This window comes from Trachemys scripta, chromosome 9 (genome assembly GCF_013100865.1).
Source record: "Trachemys scripta elegans isolate TJP31775 chromosome 9, CAS_Tse_1.0, whole genome shotgun sequence".
Lineage (NCBI taxonomy): Eukaryota > Metazoa > Chordata > Testudines > Emydidae > Trachemys > Trachemys scripta.
In genome coordinates, this window is record NC_048306.1 from 88,602,246 (window position 1) to 88,617,142 (window position 14,897).

Sequence of the window (14,897 nt, forward strand, 5' to 3'; positions counted from 1 at the left end):
AGTCTGCCAAGTAACTGTCTATATCAGATACCTTTGCAGACAAGGGCCCCATTTCTTTCAAACGGGCAAATCACCCTCTCTAGAATGTGCTTTTCCCATGCAGACAGGTATTGTTATGGAAGTTCTCCCCCTATTGCTATTTTTATTAGCAATCACACCTGCAGCCTATCAATTTCTGTAGCTAAAGAGATGTGTCCATCTGAAGTGTTTGTAAAGACCCCTCAAAACACAATCTGACTAGGATAACAAGTGCTGCTGCTAAGTGTGATAGCCATTTGCTTCATGCAGCGTTGTTGGTCCCAGGAGATTAGAGAGACAAGGTGGGTGAGGTAATATCTTTTATTGGACCAACTTCTGTTGGTGAGAGAGACAAACCTTCAAGCTATGCAGAGCTCTTCTTCAGGTCTGGGGAAAATGCTAACAATGTCACAGCTAAACACAAGATTGAACAGATCGTTTAGCATAAGTAGTTAACTTATGGGCTAAAGGAAATGTCCTTTGATTACTGAACACCTTTCACCTTAAAGCTGGGCACTGTCCTTGTGCATGGAAGAGGGCAGAAAAGCCCTGACCATAGAAGTCAACAAGAGTCTTTCCATTGACTTCATTGGGCTTTGGATAAGGTCGTAAGAGAACAACAGAAGATTTGTATATGACACTATATTTTCTATCATCAGTTAGATTTTTCAGCTGCCTGTTAGTTTTAAAGTCCTTATCTGACACCAGTGCTCTCATTTGGTATTGTTTGCACAGAGCAAGTTTTACAGTAGCAATGCTTAATACCAGCATTTCAAAAGTGGCTGGTTAATCATGGTCGTGGCTTGTACTTGTATTCAATTTAATTAACTTCACTGGCATGACAAGGTGGACAAGTATCACTATGCTTCAAGAATCTCTGTACAAACCAGGCTGAGGGGCGGCAGTGGATTAGATGGGTTTTATATGATGTGCTCATTTTGCACTGAATCCATTTCTGATTCTGTGGCAGGACAAAGTTCAAGTTGTGAGGCTTTTTCTGCTGTCTCCTTTCTTTGTTCTGGAGTTACATGGGATTGCTCTCCCTTGCTTTATACTGCTCAGTGAGAAGTCTTTGGATATTTCGAAAGGAGAACAAATAGCTCTCTCACCTTTCTTTGTATATTCTTCCTGCAAATGGCTACTTCCAGCTGGCATGTGTTTCGCTAGTGGAGAGTTTGGGACCACAGTGCTGCCCTCCTCTCCCCATCCCTGCCGTGGCCTGGAGTAATATTTTGACGAGGGCAAACAGCTACATTATCTACTGTTGGAGGGCAAATGCTTGTTCACAGGTCACCTAGGCTAGCCCTTGAAAAGATTTATTTTTCCCCAAAGGAAAAAAGAATTGATATAGTAATAAATCATTCTGCTCTAAGAAATTGGGGACTGTGAGTAGGCACCTTTTCCAATCTACTATAAAAACAAAGACCTCCCACACTATGTAAAGTCCAAACTCACATCCCTCCTGGGGTTTGGCTTTATTTCTAAACAATCAGATATCAAAGACCAGCTCAAACCGACTCCACAGGGTTGGCAGCTCCTAAGGTTCTTCCCTCAGGACTGCCCACCCCACATCCTAGATCCTTTCCTTCTAGGCAGCCACTCTCAACTCCTTTATGTTCAGGCAGGGTGAGGAGTCACTGGCTGCACTGACTCAGCCGAACCCCTCCCCCAACAAGATCAACACCTGCCAACAGAGTGGGGCCTTTCAGGAAAATACCACCCGCCTGTTTCAGGAAAATCTACAGCATGATAAAGAACTGCAACAGAGAAAGAATCTGAGGCTTCTCCATGGGCAATTTTTTTTAATGTGAGGCTCAGTCTTGCTCTTTTATCATAATGCAGAGGAAATCAAAGTAGTCTCTCTCTAAATCATCCTTGTTTACATACTGCACTCCTCACCAGGAGACCCATATGAGACTCAAGAATGGTGGAATAGAAACCAAATAGAATTGAACTGGGGAGATTTGATGAATATGGTGGACCATGATTTCAAACTGGAAAGGCCAAAAATGTACCCAAAATATTCTGTGGGATGACCACAGCTTTACTTCAGCAATTCCTTAAAACCAGAAGTCAAGTTTATTGTGACCTTTGGAGACATGCTTGATGTCCAGCCAGGAGACTTCTCCACCTTTGCATTCCATCGTCTTCATAAATGCAGTCATTGACATTATGTTCTAGGTTTTTTGGTCCTCCTTGTACAGGAGCCAAGATATTGCAATTAGAATGCTCAGATAAGAAGTTATAATTATACTCAATGAACTGAATGTCTTTGGCAGATGGCTAAGTGGAGGTGGGGAGGAGTTGAAAAATGGTGACGAGAACGGGAAACTTTGGGCCAGATTCCAATCTCTCTAACAATGGTGTAAATTGAAAGCAACCCTTTTGGCTTGGATTTCCTCTGGTTTTTCAGCAGAGTAAATTAAATCAAATCCCATCCCAGTCTTCTAGTATTACTATTCACTGCTGTTTGTCGTTGTGAGAATCATTTGTCATATTTATTTATACAGTATAATTATATTATTGAGCCATTAATGAGCACAATTTAATCAATCATTTTCTGTTTAGAATACACAGTATAATTGTTTTTCATGATTACGAAGACAAAACCTCCTGAAGATGTTCCAGAGAAACTCTTATCTCCGACTTACCTCCCTTACCATTAAAGTCCCTTCCCTGGAAATACTGCTAAATGTATCTGCATGGGGTGTTTCTAGACCATGGGATGCCACCATTCCTATGTTGTATGGCTCATTGCTTCCAGGAACTCCTGTTGGTCTGGTGGTAAAATGGAAAACATTAGCGTTGCAAATTTCTGTCATTAATGTAGAAAAATGTATTATTTCTTCTGCATCTTATTTCAAGATGGAATGGAACTGGGTGTACTACAAAGGACCTAAGGTTATGTCTACACGCCACACTAAGCTCTGGGATCCCATGAGTGGGGAGGGTCCCCAAGCCTAAATGTCAACACAGTAATTTTTAGCCCTGCCGCCCAAACCCCACAAGCCCAAGCCAGCTGACCTGTGCCAGCCACAACAATGCTGGGGGTCTTTTATTCCACTGTAGACATAACCTGTGGGACCTGGGCTTGTGGACTCAGTGTTTCCAAGCCAGTGCTTGAGCATCCACACTGCATGGTAAACCTGGGTTTATGATTGCTGGACCTGGATCTCACAGCCATGCTAACATGTGCATTCTGCACTATGCAGCCCTTCTGACTCGAGGTTGCAGCTTGACCTGCATCCACATTGTAAATGACAAGGGTTGCACCTGAGTCACAGTGGGACTCGGGCTCTGACTCACGCCCCTAGCCGGGTATAGGGTGTCATTCATTTCTTGCCTATTGTAATCTTGCTCATTCTGTTCTTGTATGCACATGCACCTGATTGTAAGAGCAAAGAAAGTCTAACCGTCTACTTGGAGGCTAATGCAAAGAGTTTTATGATCAAGCAGTACAACTGCTATCTCCAGAGAGAAAATCCTTCAGTCTTCACAAATACAAGTAAAAGGGCAAGAGACAGAGGGTAATTCTCCAATCTGTTAAAGCCACTTTGCAACATGCAATTGGCATAAAGTGGCCAGAAATAGCCAGTGAAGAATTTGCCCTATGTAGAGGGGGAAGCAGAGAGGGCATGTCAGGCAGGGTCGGCTCCAGGGTTTTTGCCGCCCCAAGCTGGAAAAAAAACAAAACAAGACAAAAAAACAAACAAACAAAACAAAACAAAAAAAACAAAACAAAAAAAACAAACAGCCGCGATCGCAATCCGCGGCAGCTCCACTGTGCCACTTTCTTCTTCGGCGGTACTTCGGCAGCAGGCCCTTCCCTCCAAGAGGGACCGAGGGACCCGCTGCTGAATTGCCGTCGAAGAGCCCGACCTGCCGCCCCTTCCCCTTGGCCGTCCCAAGCTCCTGCTTGCTGAGCTGGTGCCTGGAGCCGGCCCTGATGTCATGGACATTCTAGAGGCAGTTTGGTGAAGCAGAGCTCCACCATGCCTGATCCTCCACTGGCATAAGGTGCCTTACCTATTGTGTGAATTAGAAGTATATTGTATTCATGCTTTAAGCTTGTCCCCATGTAAGATACTGTAGTGTGCATATATAAAAAGGGCTCCCCCTGCCTATCTCTTTATGGTATTACAGAGTGCTCTCATTACTTCATTGGACAGCACCAAGCCCTGCAAGCCACAAGTAGTGTTCTCCTGGTATCATCTGGTATCATCAAAACAAGAAAGGGAAGTACTTTATAATGCTAGAAATAAAGTGACAAGGTCTTATAGATATATTATAAACAAAGCACGATAGTTTAAGGTGTGTTTTAATACATATTTAACACATACCATTTTCCCTCATGGTATGCATTAGAATTAGAGAGGTTGGACTAAGTTTATCGTGGTGCTGAGTAAGTATAGATACGTCAAACCAGAGATTGCACTTCATTCTTCATCACATTCAACCCTGGAGTGCTCATGGCTTGATCCTGCATGGTGCTGAGTGCTGTCAATTCTTACTGGTATAGCAGGGCCACACAAAAATTCAACTGAACTCAGAGGTCAACGGCAAACCAAGCAAGGGTTAACCAGGACTGTCTATATTACAAAATATGTCAACAGCTGTTATGAAGTTGTTGATAAGTCCTGCATTGAGAATGCTTTCATTGGGTGTTTTCAATCAACACAAAGCAATCTATTTTTAAATGCATTATTCAGGTGCACACCTCCTTCTCAATGGCTATTGTTGCCAAACAGGCCACTTTGGGCAGCACCCATAAAAATGTGCATGCACAATGCATGCGCAAAGTCCCACCTTTTGTCCACAGAACATTGCTTATGTCGTGTGTGTGCACCCATTTGTGTCCAAGCATTGTAAGTGTGCCCGAATGTTTATTGGCACGTGGGTTCTTGATGTTTAGACTCTGAATCACATTCACAACTGGTATCAGCAGGTGCAAATGGAGTTATCCCACCTGTGAATTTGATGCTTTATCTGTGATTTGCCCGGTCATGTATATTGCAATCACTTTGGGAACATCTTCCCTGCAGTTAACATACATTCTTATTCAGGTGTTGCCCCTAACCTCCCTCCCAAGTTTGGCAGTGCTGTAAGCCTGGTTGAGTTGTGGATTAGAGTTTGGGTGCCACTTTCACTTGGGCTGGTAACTCACTCATTACAGATATAGGTTAAATCACTTGAGTGCTGATAGTCTCTAATACCTTCCCACAATTCCCCCTCTCACCTTGTGTGCCCAGGGGAGACAAGTTCTCCCACAATTCATTGGGAAAGAATCAGAGTGGCTCATCTTACTGCAGCAGAAAAACCATGATATATGCCCCCAGAAGTCCTAGCAATACACACAGCAGGAGTGAGGACACAGTAACTCAAGTGTGGCTTTGCAGTGTGGGTACTCATACCTGGGCTAGACTAACCTGGGTCCCGATCACTTGCGTTAACTCTGCAGTGAAGACATACCTTTTGGGACTACAGGTAACAACCTGCGCTAATCTCATAACACTGCAATACCCAAGTACAACGAGTGACTTGCAAAGGAGTCACAACCTTAATGCTGTAGTACATGGATTTTAAGTCTGTAACTCCCCCCTGTTTATTTCATTCTTTCCATGCCAGTGATGGTCTAAGGTTAAGGCAGTGAACTGGGTCCCAGGAGAGCTATGGTCTAATCCTGGCTCTACCACAGGATTCATGTGTGACCTTGCACTGACCACTGAAGGCCAGATCCTCAGGTAGTTGAAATCAGCATAGCTCCACTGAAGTCAATTTACTCTAGCTGAGGATCTGGCCCTTCATCTTTCTGTGCCTCAAATCTCCATTTGTTAAACAGGGTTCATAATACTTTGCTATCTCAGAGGGGACTGTGCAGATAAATTCATAAATCATTGTGAGGGGCTCAGATACTATGATCAGGGCCACAGAATAGCTGATAAAGATAGAATGAGAATTGAGGGAGTGCCATGCCTCACAGCGGGCACTCAACATATTCGGGGATCGGGCCCTCGAGCATTGTTCTGTTGTGGTTTTGGAAGATGAAAAGCATGTACAGTTACTATAGCAACTACAGTAGGCCTGATCTGGCTGTCACTGAACTCAGTGGGAGTTTTGCTGCTGAGTTCAATGGGAGTAGGATCAGGCCCATTAATTTAAGTGCAATGCTGAGAATTTGATCTCTCCCAGTAAATAACTTTCCAATTGGCCTTATGAAATACTGATTTTCAGAGTCAATGAATCATCCAAATTTGTGACTGAGCTTCCGGACCACTCACTGAACTCAGAAAGATGGAATATTGGCACCACCACACCAGAAGCAATAGGAATAGGAAGGTCAGTGCAATATTACATGGTTCTCAAACTCTTCCACAATGCAGACCACATCTTAGCGGAGAGTGTCGTACAGTCCTCTCTCTTCCCATTCACGTGCCTGTGACTATAATGACTAACATTGCCTACATGGAAAATAAAATCAGTGAAGTATTGATGTATTTTTAACTTAAAATTCTCAGTGAGGAGCCTAGACAGTGAAGCACATGGCAGCAAGAAGGAGGAGCTGGCCCATGTGATCTGCCAACTCTCCAAAGACTACCAGCAGGTGGCCAGTGGACTGTCAGTGGACCATGGACCAATTTGGGAACTATTGTGCATCAAGGTAAAATTATGATTTCCTGAGGAGAAAAACATTTTGCAATTTCACAGCCTTGCCCTTATATATTTGGTCTCTTACATAAGTCTTGGGATGTCACTGACAGGCACTGTCCCGTCGTGCGTTTCACTTTCACCATCCTCCTCTTCCTCTTCACTGCTTTCTGATTCCTCGCTGGAGGAAGAGTAGTCAGTCACCTTTTTCAGAGGGCGATTGGTCTCTTCGATACGCAGTTCCCTCAACTCTTTGGCTAACGCAGTCAGGTCCTAAGGGGAGGCCAAAAAAATTAAAAGCCAACGTGAATTGTATTTAAAGCAAGAAAAGTGTCACACATATCTCTTCGAAAGCCAATGCTACAGCACGAGCAACAAGAAATAGCATAACAGAATTATTACAAACATCAAACAAACATAAAACAATGTTTGTAGCGTGTAGCATTTATTAAACAAAATGAAACTGACTTTATGCTTGTTGAAAATCAATAGCCAACCTATGTTTTAATATGTTTGTATGTATGTGTGTGTGTGTGTGTGTATATATATAAACACATATGTATATACACGTCAAAATTATATTTGTTGAAAAGGTGATGTTCAGTCACCATCATAGTAAACTGGAAAACAATGTTATTTCAAAGGGAGAGTGCTGCAGGAGAAATTCTCCAAACCTGTTTTCTTCTGAGCCTCTCAAAGACACACCATAATGGTATTTGCTCTGTTATAAATGCCGTTGGAAAGAAAGCAATGGTCGCATTTCCGACAGAATGGTGCAATCCCCAAGGCAAGATCTGTTTCAATTACCAGTCTGAGCTGGCAGGAAGTTGCCGGGAAGCAGTGACACAGCATCAGAGTCAAACTGCTCAGCTCACTGCAGCACCAAGTTTGATGAAGTTTTTGAGTCATGGCTCTGAGTCAACCACAACAATTACAAAAAAAGCCCTCAGCAGAAATAGATTAAACACTTTATGTGAAATGTGCAATACTGTACCTCCTAGCCTGAAAATTAAGAAAAAAATGAAAAAGAAGTAGAAGTCATAAAAATAAATAAATAAGAGTGTCATTTTTCAGTTTACCATGACTTTGATGAAACCTTAGACCTGACAGTTATGTAAAATAGACAGTTACTTAAGTACAAGGGACATTGCAGGCACCGTGTAGAAAATAGACTTTTTATTATCTTACATGCTTTTATAGCAATGCAGGGGGAAGCAGTAGGGCAAAAAAAAAAAAAAAAAAGTATGAGAGCTCTAATTAGAATGGGTTAGAGTACTCTATTGCACAAAGCATGCACATGACAAACAACGTATTGCAATTGTCAGTCTTACCATTTCTCCCTATATTAGTGACCGATGTAGCCATCAGTGCATTCGGTCAGAGATAAAGGATTAGGGAGAAAGAAACTCATTGAAAAATACTAAATTCCACAATTTTCTTATGGCCATATTCTCTCTCTACTGCATTCCACAAATCTCCAGTATACTGTTCCAGCAGAGTGACTAGGATAACAATATTAATTAAAATTGTACAGGGAGGTCTTAAAATTTACCCCTTGGCAGCAGAGGAAAAAAATATGAAAAACATATAATTGAGACTGAAAATCCAGCCTATTTTTAATAGAGAAACAGTAATATTTTGCAGAGCAAATTTTACTTTAGTTGTTTGTTATTCCTGGCTTAAGGACGTAATAAACTCTTTGGGCATCATTCGGATTAGAAACTCAAAATGAAGCCCTCACAGCGTTAAGTGAAATAAGTAATCATTCATCCCTAATTCCACACAGATCAACTAAAATGCTTTATTGACATTTAAATTTGCCCTAAAGTCAGACTTAATTGGTGCCTGTTGCAGTGAGAAACCATCAGAAACTATCAATCATTTGAAGGGTAAAAAAGAAACAGCATGACTGTTTCACACTTCAAAGGGGATTTTTATTAATATCATGGTTTTAGGTCAGTAGTCTTTATCTCAATGCAATGACTTAGTATGGGGACATGCCTACATGCTGCTCCCAGTTACACCCTATTGATTAGCAGCTGTGACCCCTTTAATTTACTCCCATGCAACCATACCAAATTCATTTGAGGTCAGTGTAACCAAGTTTAGATTTTGGCAGTTCCTATAGAAACACTTCTGGATTCTGTGGCAGCAAGACATCCACTTCTGGGAAGGGCTTTTTCCTCTCGCACTTTTCTGCGCCTCGCCATCACTAAGCACGTGCAACATGGCCACAGAAAAAACGTGAGGATCATTTTTTTAGGTCAGTGTATTATTGACATACATCATCTCATCCATGCTTTGAGAAATAGATAAGAACATATACCATATTAAAGAGCACGGTTAGGGGTTCATGACTGAAAATAGAGGACCATATTCTAGCCCATTAAAGTCAATGGAAAGACTCACTGAGTTCAATGAGCTTTGACCAGGTCCCATAAATGCCAGTCAAGTAAAATAAAATTAAAATTCAAGTTCTGTTTTACAGGAAATAATACCTTGCTTGTCTATAGTGCTTTTTCATTTATAGATCTCCACGCACTTTACAAAGGAGGTGAGTCATTATCCCCATTTTAAAGACAGGAAAACTGAGGCACAGAGAGGGAAAGTGACTTGCCCAAGGTCACCCAGCAGGCAAGTGGCAGAGTTTGGAATAGAACCAAGGTCTCCTGAATTCCAGTCTAGTGTTCTATCCATTAGGCAACACTGCTTCAGATATGCTACATTTCTCACAAAAACTAAATGTTGCCCGTTCCTTAAGAAAGGATCTTTATTATGACTAAAGAGAGAATATGGTATTTAAGAGTTTATTTCCAATGCCAATAACTTGGTGACTGAAATATAGTCAAATCCATAATCATGACAACTAATTACTCAAGCAGCTTCTATGGCTTGTTTGGTTTTCCTAAACTGATGAAATAAGAATAAATGAAAATTTGAACTATCTAAAGACGTTTTCAGTCTATAGTCAAAAACCAAATCATTTAGTAATCACTTTTCATTGAACTGGTTAGATTTCCCCCAATTTTTTAAAGCTGTATAAAAGAAAATTGCAACACAGAATCTCTTTTAAAGTTGTAATTCTCCCTACCATTTAGGACTAGCACCAATTATTTCCAAGTATCAAGACACCAGATAAAAACTGGTCTCCATTTTCACACCTGCAATTTCCAAGCAAAGGTAACTGTGCATATTAAATTGCATCCACATTATCTCTGCCCACAAACTGCAGCAATTAAGAGATTGAAATCTGAGCATGGAACTCTGATTTCTTAGGGCCGTCCGACCATCCCTAAAGACACTGAACAGTAACTTATTCTATTATTAAATTAATCAGGTTGCTCCCAGGGTAAGGTACAACCTCAAGTAATAGTGACGGAATCTAGTGCTTAGAAAACAAGCATGTAACATCTCTCAACGTTAGAAAAGTCTGGGAGTGTTACAATCCTTCAACCAGACACAAAGTGTTGATTAACATAAATATATTATCAGTCTGCCATAGCCATCATCAACAGATAGTTAACAAGTATTGTTTAATACCAGCTTAATTAGTTTTTAATATCTAATTTTGAAATTATAGTAGCAATAATACTCCCAGTGTCAGACAATACCATGAGGTAATCAATATTTTCCAGTGTAGGTTCTGCCGTGGGGTAGTTAATTCTTTGATGCTCTCATTTTCTCTAGATAATCACTTTGTAGGGTTTTACTGATTCATTGCCTCAATCTTGGACCAAAAAACCCCCAATCCAACAACTAGAAAGGAAGTGGTCTTTAGCACCAAATATATGTTTGAAATGTTATTACTGAGGGTGACATAACATATGAGATCGCACTACCAGTGCAGTTAAATTGCTCTTAATTGCAAAGACTTCTTTAGATTTAATATTTTCTGGAAACAGGTCAGTTCAGTTTCCAGAATCACAAACCTCATTTAAACCTCATTTTACGTTAATGTTGCCCCTATCTGGATATTGATTGAAATGTTTTCATTAGCAAGCTCTCTCATTAAGCAAAATGCATTGCTCTTGTTCAGTCCAAGAGAACTAGCTAGCTGTTTTCTCTTTTATTTCTTCTACTTTTTATAGAAAATCATTTTAGAATGGGGTCACTTACCACTGTACGTAGAAATGCAAGTTATCAGTCCAGTTAACAACAGAGGTTAGTGCATGTTCAAATATTTGTAAGACATATCATAAATACTAGATCAGAAATGTACTACTGACAATACAGTCTTTTCTGTGTACATATTTAAGACTTCAACATTGTTAGATGTACAAATCTGTTTTAATAATATTTACATATGGTAAGAAGTGTAAAATTCATATAACTTAATTTTTGTGTTTAAAAATATGGATGGGCAGTAAGACTGGCACTGCCAAGCCACACTCATTGTAGCAACACTAGCTTTGAGCCTTCTAGATTCAACCCAGTTATATGAATGCAATTGCACTGTGGTTACTGGTGAAGTGGTGGATAGGTTTGGAAGCCAACATAAAATCTGTTATTAAATATGAAGATAGACACAGCTCAGGTGAACCCAGATCTCATCAGCTATATTAGTGAAATCCACGTGCAGAACCTGGCAAGCAGCAGCCACCTCGCAAACCAGCTCTGAAGATTTGCTGCATTTGCCTGACAACATTGCGTAACTTTGGGCCCGATCTTGCAGGATGCTGAGTGCCTTCAAGTCACACCAAAGTGAAGGGGAGTTCAGTGCACTTAGGCCCTCACAAGAAAACTACTCAGCACATGGCAGGATTTGGCCCTTTATTAGCATTTCTATTTAGTATAAATTCACTCCTACTCTGATGTATTAACTAGAAATATTTTGTGGCATCACAATTACAACTGCATTAAGTGACATCTGTATGTCCAAAAAGGTGCTACTGCGACTGTCCTAGCAGATGAGATGAGATTAACCACAGGAGGGACAGTGACTGTGCAATCTTCAACCTATACTGCCCACTTATGTACTCTAACCTTGTTCTGCATGGCGCTCCTCTAGGGAGTGCAAGAGAATATCCCAGAATCCACATCCATTGAATCCTTGCTCTTTTCATTCAGGCTGCCAACAAATTGTGGCAATGTTTGGTGAAGTCTTCATCACTCAGAATCAGACAGAGCCAATCAAATCATTGCTCAGGGGCAAAGGACTCCATATTCCACCATCACTTCTGAAATATCTGAGCTCATGCCTACTAACTGTTTTCTAAAGAAGTGGAAGTACCAGTTTTTTTGGTCCTAAAATGAACCCAGGGGAGTTTACACTACCAATAAAACACAAATGGTTTTTCATTCAGCAAATGTGTTTTAACATGTCACCACCAAATTCACTATGATAAACATTGATTTTTTTTAACCTTGATATTTTTAAAACAAAAATATCTCCCCATGGGAGAAGAAAGGATACTAGGTTAGATGGACCATTGGTCTCACCAAGTCTGGCCATTCTTATATTCTAAAATGAGATTCTCTGAACTGCTATTCAAGAGTGAAACTCTGAGATCCTTACCCACATTGAATAGCAGCTTTGCTCTGTTTACAGTCCCACTGAAATCAATGCGGGGTACCAGTAGAGTAAGGTACTATTCAACATGAGCAAAGACATTGGAATCTGGCCCTGTTTTCTCCCCTTAAGTGCTAATTTGGCACTTTGTCTATACTTGAGATTAGACCCTATGCCAGCCAATGGCATAGTTGCAATCGGTATAGCTGCGCTTGTGTAAACCCCACACGTAGGCAAGAAAAACAGCGATTTGGATCAGTTGTGCTTACCCGAAGCAGGGCAAGCTCAAGTAGTGTAAGTCATTGCTTTCCTTGTCTGCACTTAGGATTTGCCATTCATCAGTGCAAACCCCAAGTATACTCAAGGCCTTAAAAGGTAAAGGGTCAGATTCTTAGTCTGCTAACTACAATGCCAATTGGTACCAGCTGAGAATCTGGCTCATAATATTATAAATTAATATTTCACCTGCGTGCGATTAACCATCTCCCTAAAGTTATCATGCGACAGCCAGAGCAATGCAATCTCAGAGCATCAGCCCTGGCACACGCTGTCAAAAAGAATGATCGTTATTAGGACATGGCTTCATTTGAAAAGCGGGTAATTCTGCTCTTAGCTAAATTTGTGCTTCCCATTGAAACCAAAGGGGTCACATCGGGTGGAACAGAGCAGAATCTGGCCTTTGCTGCAATCCATTAAGACAGCCTTTGTCAGGGTAAGCAAGTTCCAATCTCAGTTTATTCCCTATAAAATCCACAGAACACAGATAAAGTGATTTGTTTTGCTCATGAAGGTTCACAGTACAGTAGTCCTTGGTTTGGCCTTTGTGCAAGTGCTCTGCAAATGGATTTTGTGAAGCCAAATATACTGAGCAAAATGTATTAACAGATCAATGTCTCCCCCCCCCACCTTAGATTAGCTCACTGTATCTAAATACCATCTTCCAGATCTGAAATCTGAACCATGCTAGCATTGCCACCTTTTAGAATGTCAGCACTAAGAAAACATGGTTTGATATTAAGCTCTAACTAGTCAACCTTGCAAAGGCATGACCAACTAAGAAAATATATCACTAACCTCATCTATAGCTTTCTTATAGCTCTGGGAGTAAGGGAAGATTAATCAGCGTCAGAGGAAACAGATCGGGACAGGAAAAAGCCAGAGGAAGGGCAAGCAGGTTAGAAATAAAATTAGAATTGTTAGCGCAACGCTGTGAAGTGTAAAGAAAAACAACATCAACAAAACATTAATACACATTAAAAGAGAGAAACAGTGGCAATCCATTTGGTTATTGAGCCCAACGCACTCCGCAGTTTTAAAATACAAACATCAGACATAACATTCAACCAGAGACTTTGGAAGGGTTTTTCATGGGCCTTTGCCAAAAAAGTAATGAAATAAAAGTGCACAGAAATTACTGCCAGTTCTTTCTTAAACTGGGGTGACTAGCAACGGCTGGGTACCAAGCCTCTAAACGCAGCACCCCGCTCCCCCTCTGCAAGGTTGCTCTAGAAATCACCCTAAGATAACACAATGCCAAAGTGTGCTATATGCAAACTCTGGCCCCGATCCATCAAAGCGTAAAATTAAGCTGTGCTGAAGTTCTTCTCTTGCCTGGGGCCATTGTAAACCATGCAATCTCTATGCATGAATATATCCCATGGACTCTTGCTATACTGCAGATTTAGAGCCTTAAAACTAGTGATGGGACTGCGTTTGCCTCTTTCTACGGGTTCCAAGGCTGCGTGATTGCCATTAATGAAAACATGGCAAATTCCACCGAGGCATAATTTAAGACTCACAGCAGGTCGGCTTGGTCGTGTCACATCCCTGCTGTCCTCCTGTTTCATCTTAGATGGCTCATGAGAGAGCACAGGTGACCCTTCAGGTTTGGCATTTCCTGGGCAAACACAAATCACTGTTGTTAGTGGGAGATCACAGACTTTCACCAGGCAGCAGAATATGCAGAACGACGTTGCGCATCTTTGCACAATGGCTCCTCTAAGAAACCCAATGGCTCATCTTTCATTTCAGGATCCAGTTCAAAATGATTCTCCATGTTTTTAAAAACACATAATCTAGTCACAGTCTCTCTGACTCCCTGTCTGAACCCTCTGCTTGTCTAAGCAACGAACCATCAAACAGCACTTTGCACTTCTAGAGCCCCTTCTATCTCACCTCACTCACTCACAACTCTAACTTGGAGGTAGGCAAATGGTGTTGTCCTCGCTTTACAGAGATTAAGGTTGTGCCACATAGGCAGAGCCCTGTGTGGAGTGATGCAGACGTGTCCAGCTGCAGCAAGAGCGTGGGAAAGGATTGTGCTGAGGCACAATCTCACCCCAGCTCCCTGGTCAAGAGAGAAAAAGAGCAAGCAAGATGCACCACCCTGTGGTAGTGAGCCTGTAAAGAATGGGGACAGCCCATGGCCAGTCTCCTTCGGTGGTGACTTGCACCTTCTGGGATGCAGGGAGAGAGAGAGCGCAAGCAGTATCTGTGCTCCTGAGCTCATAAACTGAGGTGGTCCCTGGCTCTTGCAGTACTCTTAAATAAGGATCATGGACAGCCTGGCCCTGAGTGACTTGCCCAAGGCCATAGAGTGACACTGGCAAAGTCAGAAAAGGACCTCCCAGAGCTGTGATTTGATCACAACTCTATGTAGCCTAGCATTGTCACGCCAAACTATCTTGCCATGGTTTTCACCCCTACAGCATCTGTTGCCTCTTGT

At 41.5% G+C, this 14,897-nt stretch overlaps 1 protein-coding gene across 13 annotated transcripts in view; it reads right to left on the reverse strand.

The window, feature by feature from the left end:
* TNIK (TRAF2 and NCK interacting kinase) overlaps nt 1-14,897 on the reverse strand; it is a 299,369-nt gene that overhangs the window by 25,362 nt on the left and 259,110 nt on the right. For 7 of the 13 annotated variants that reach the window (XM_034782240.1, XM_034782236.1, XM_034782229.1 and 4 more), the window contains 5 exons: nt 13,972-14,069; nt 13,247-13,270; nt 7,995-8,003; nt 6,752-6,936; nt 2,670-2,796 (listed from right to left, as the gene is read on the reverse strand). In XM_034782240.1, coding sequence (XP_034638131.1) covers nt 2,670-2,796; nt 6,752-6,936; nt 7,995-8,003; nt 13,247-13,270; nt 13,972-14,069 — 443 coding nt within the window. Of the gene's footprint in view, nt 1-2,669; nt 2,797-6,751; nt 6,937-7,994; nt 8,004-8,668; nt 8,672-13,246; nt 13,271-13,971; nt 14,070-14,897 lie in introns of all 13 variants that reach the window. The other 6 variants (XM_034782231.1, XM_034782237.1, XM_034782238.1 and 3 more) reach the window with 4 other exon arrangements.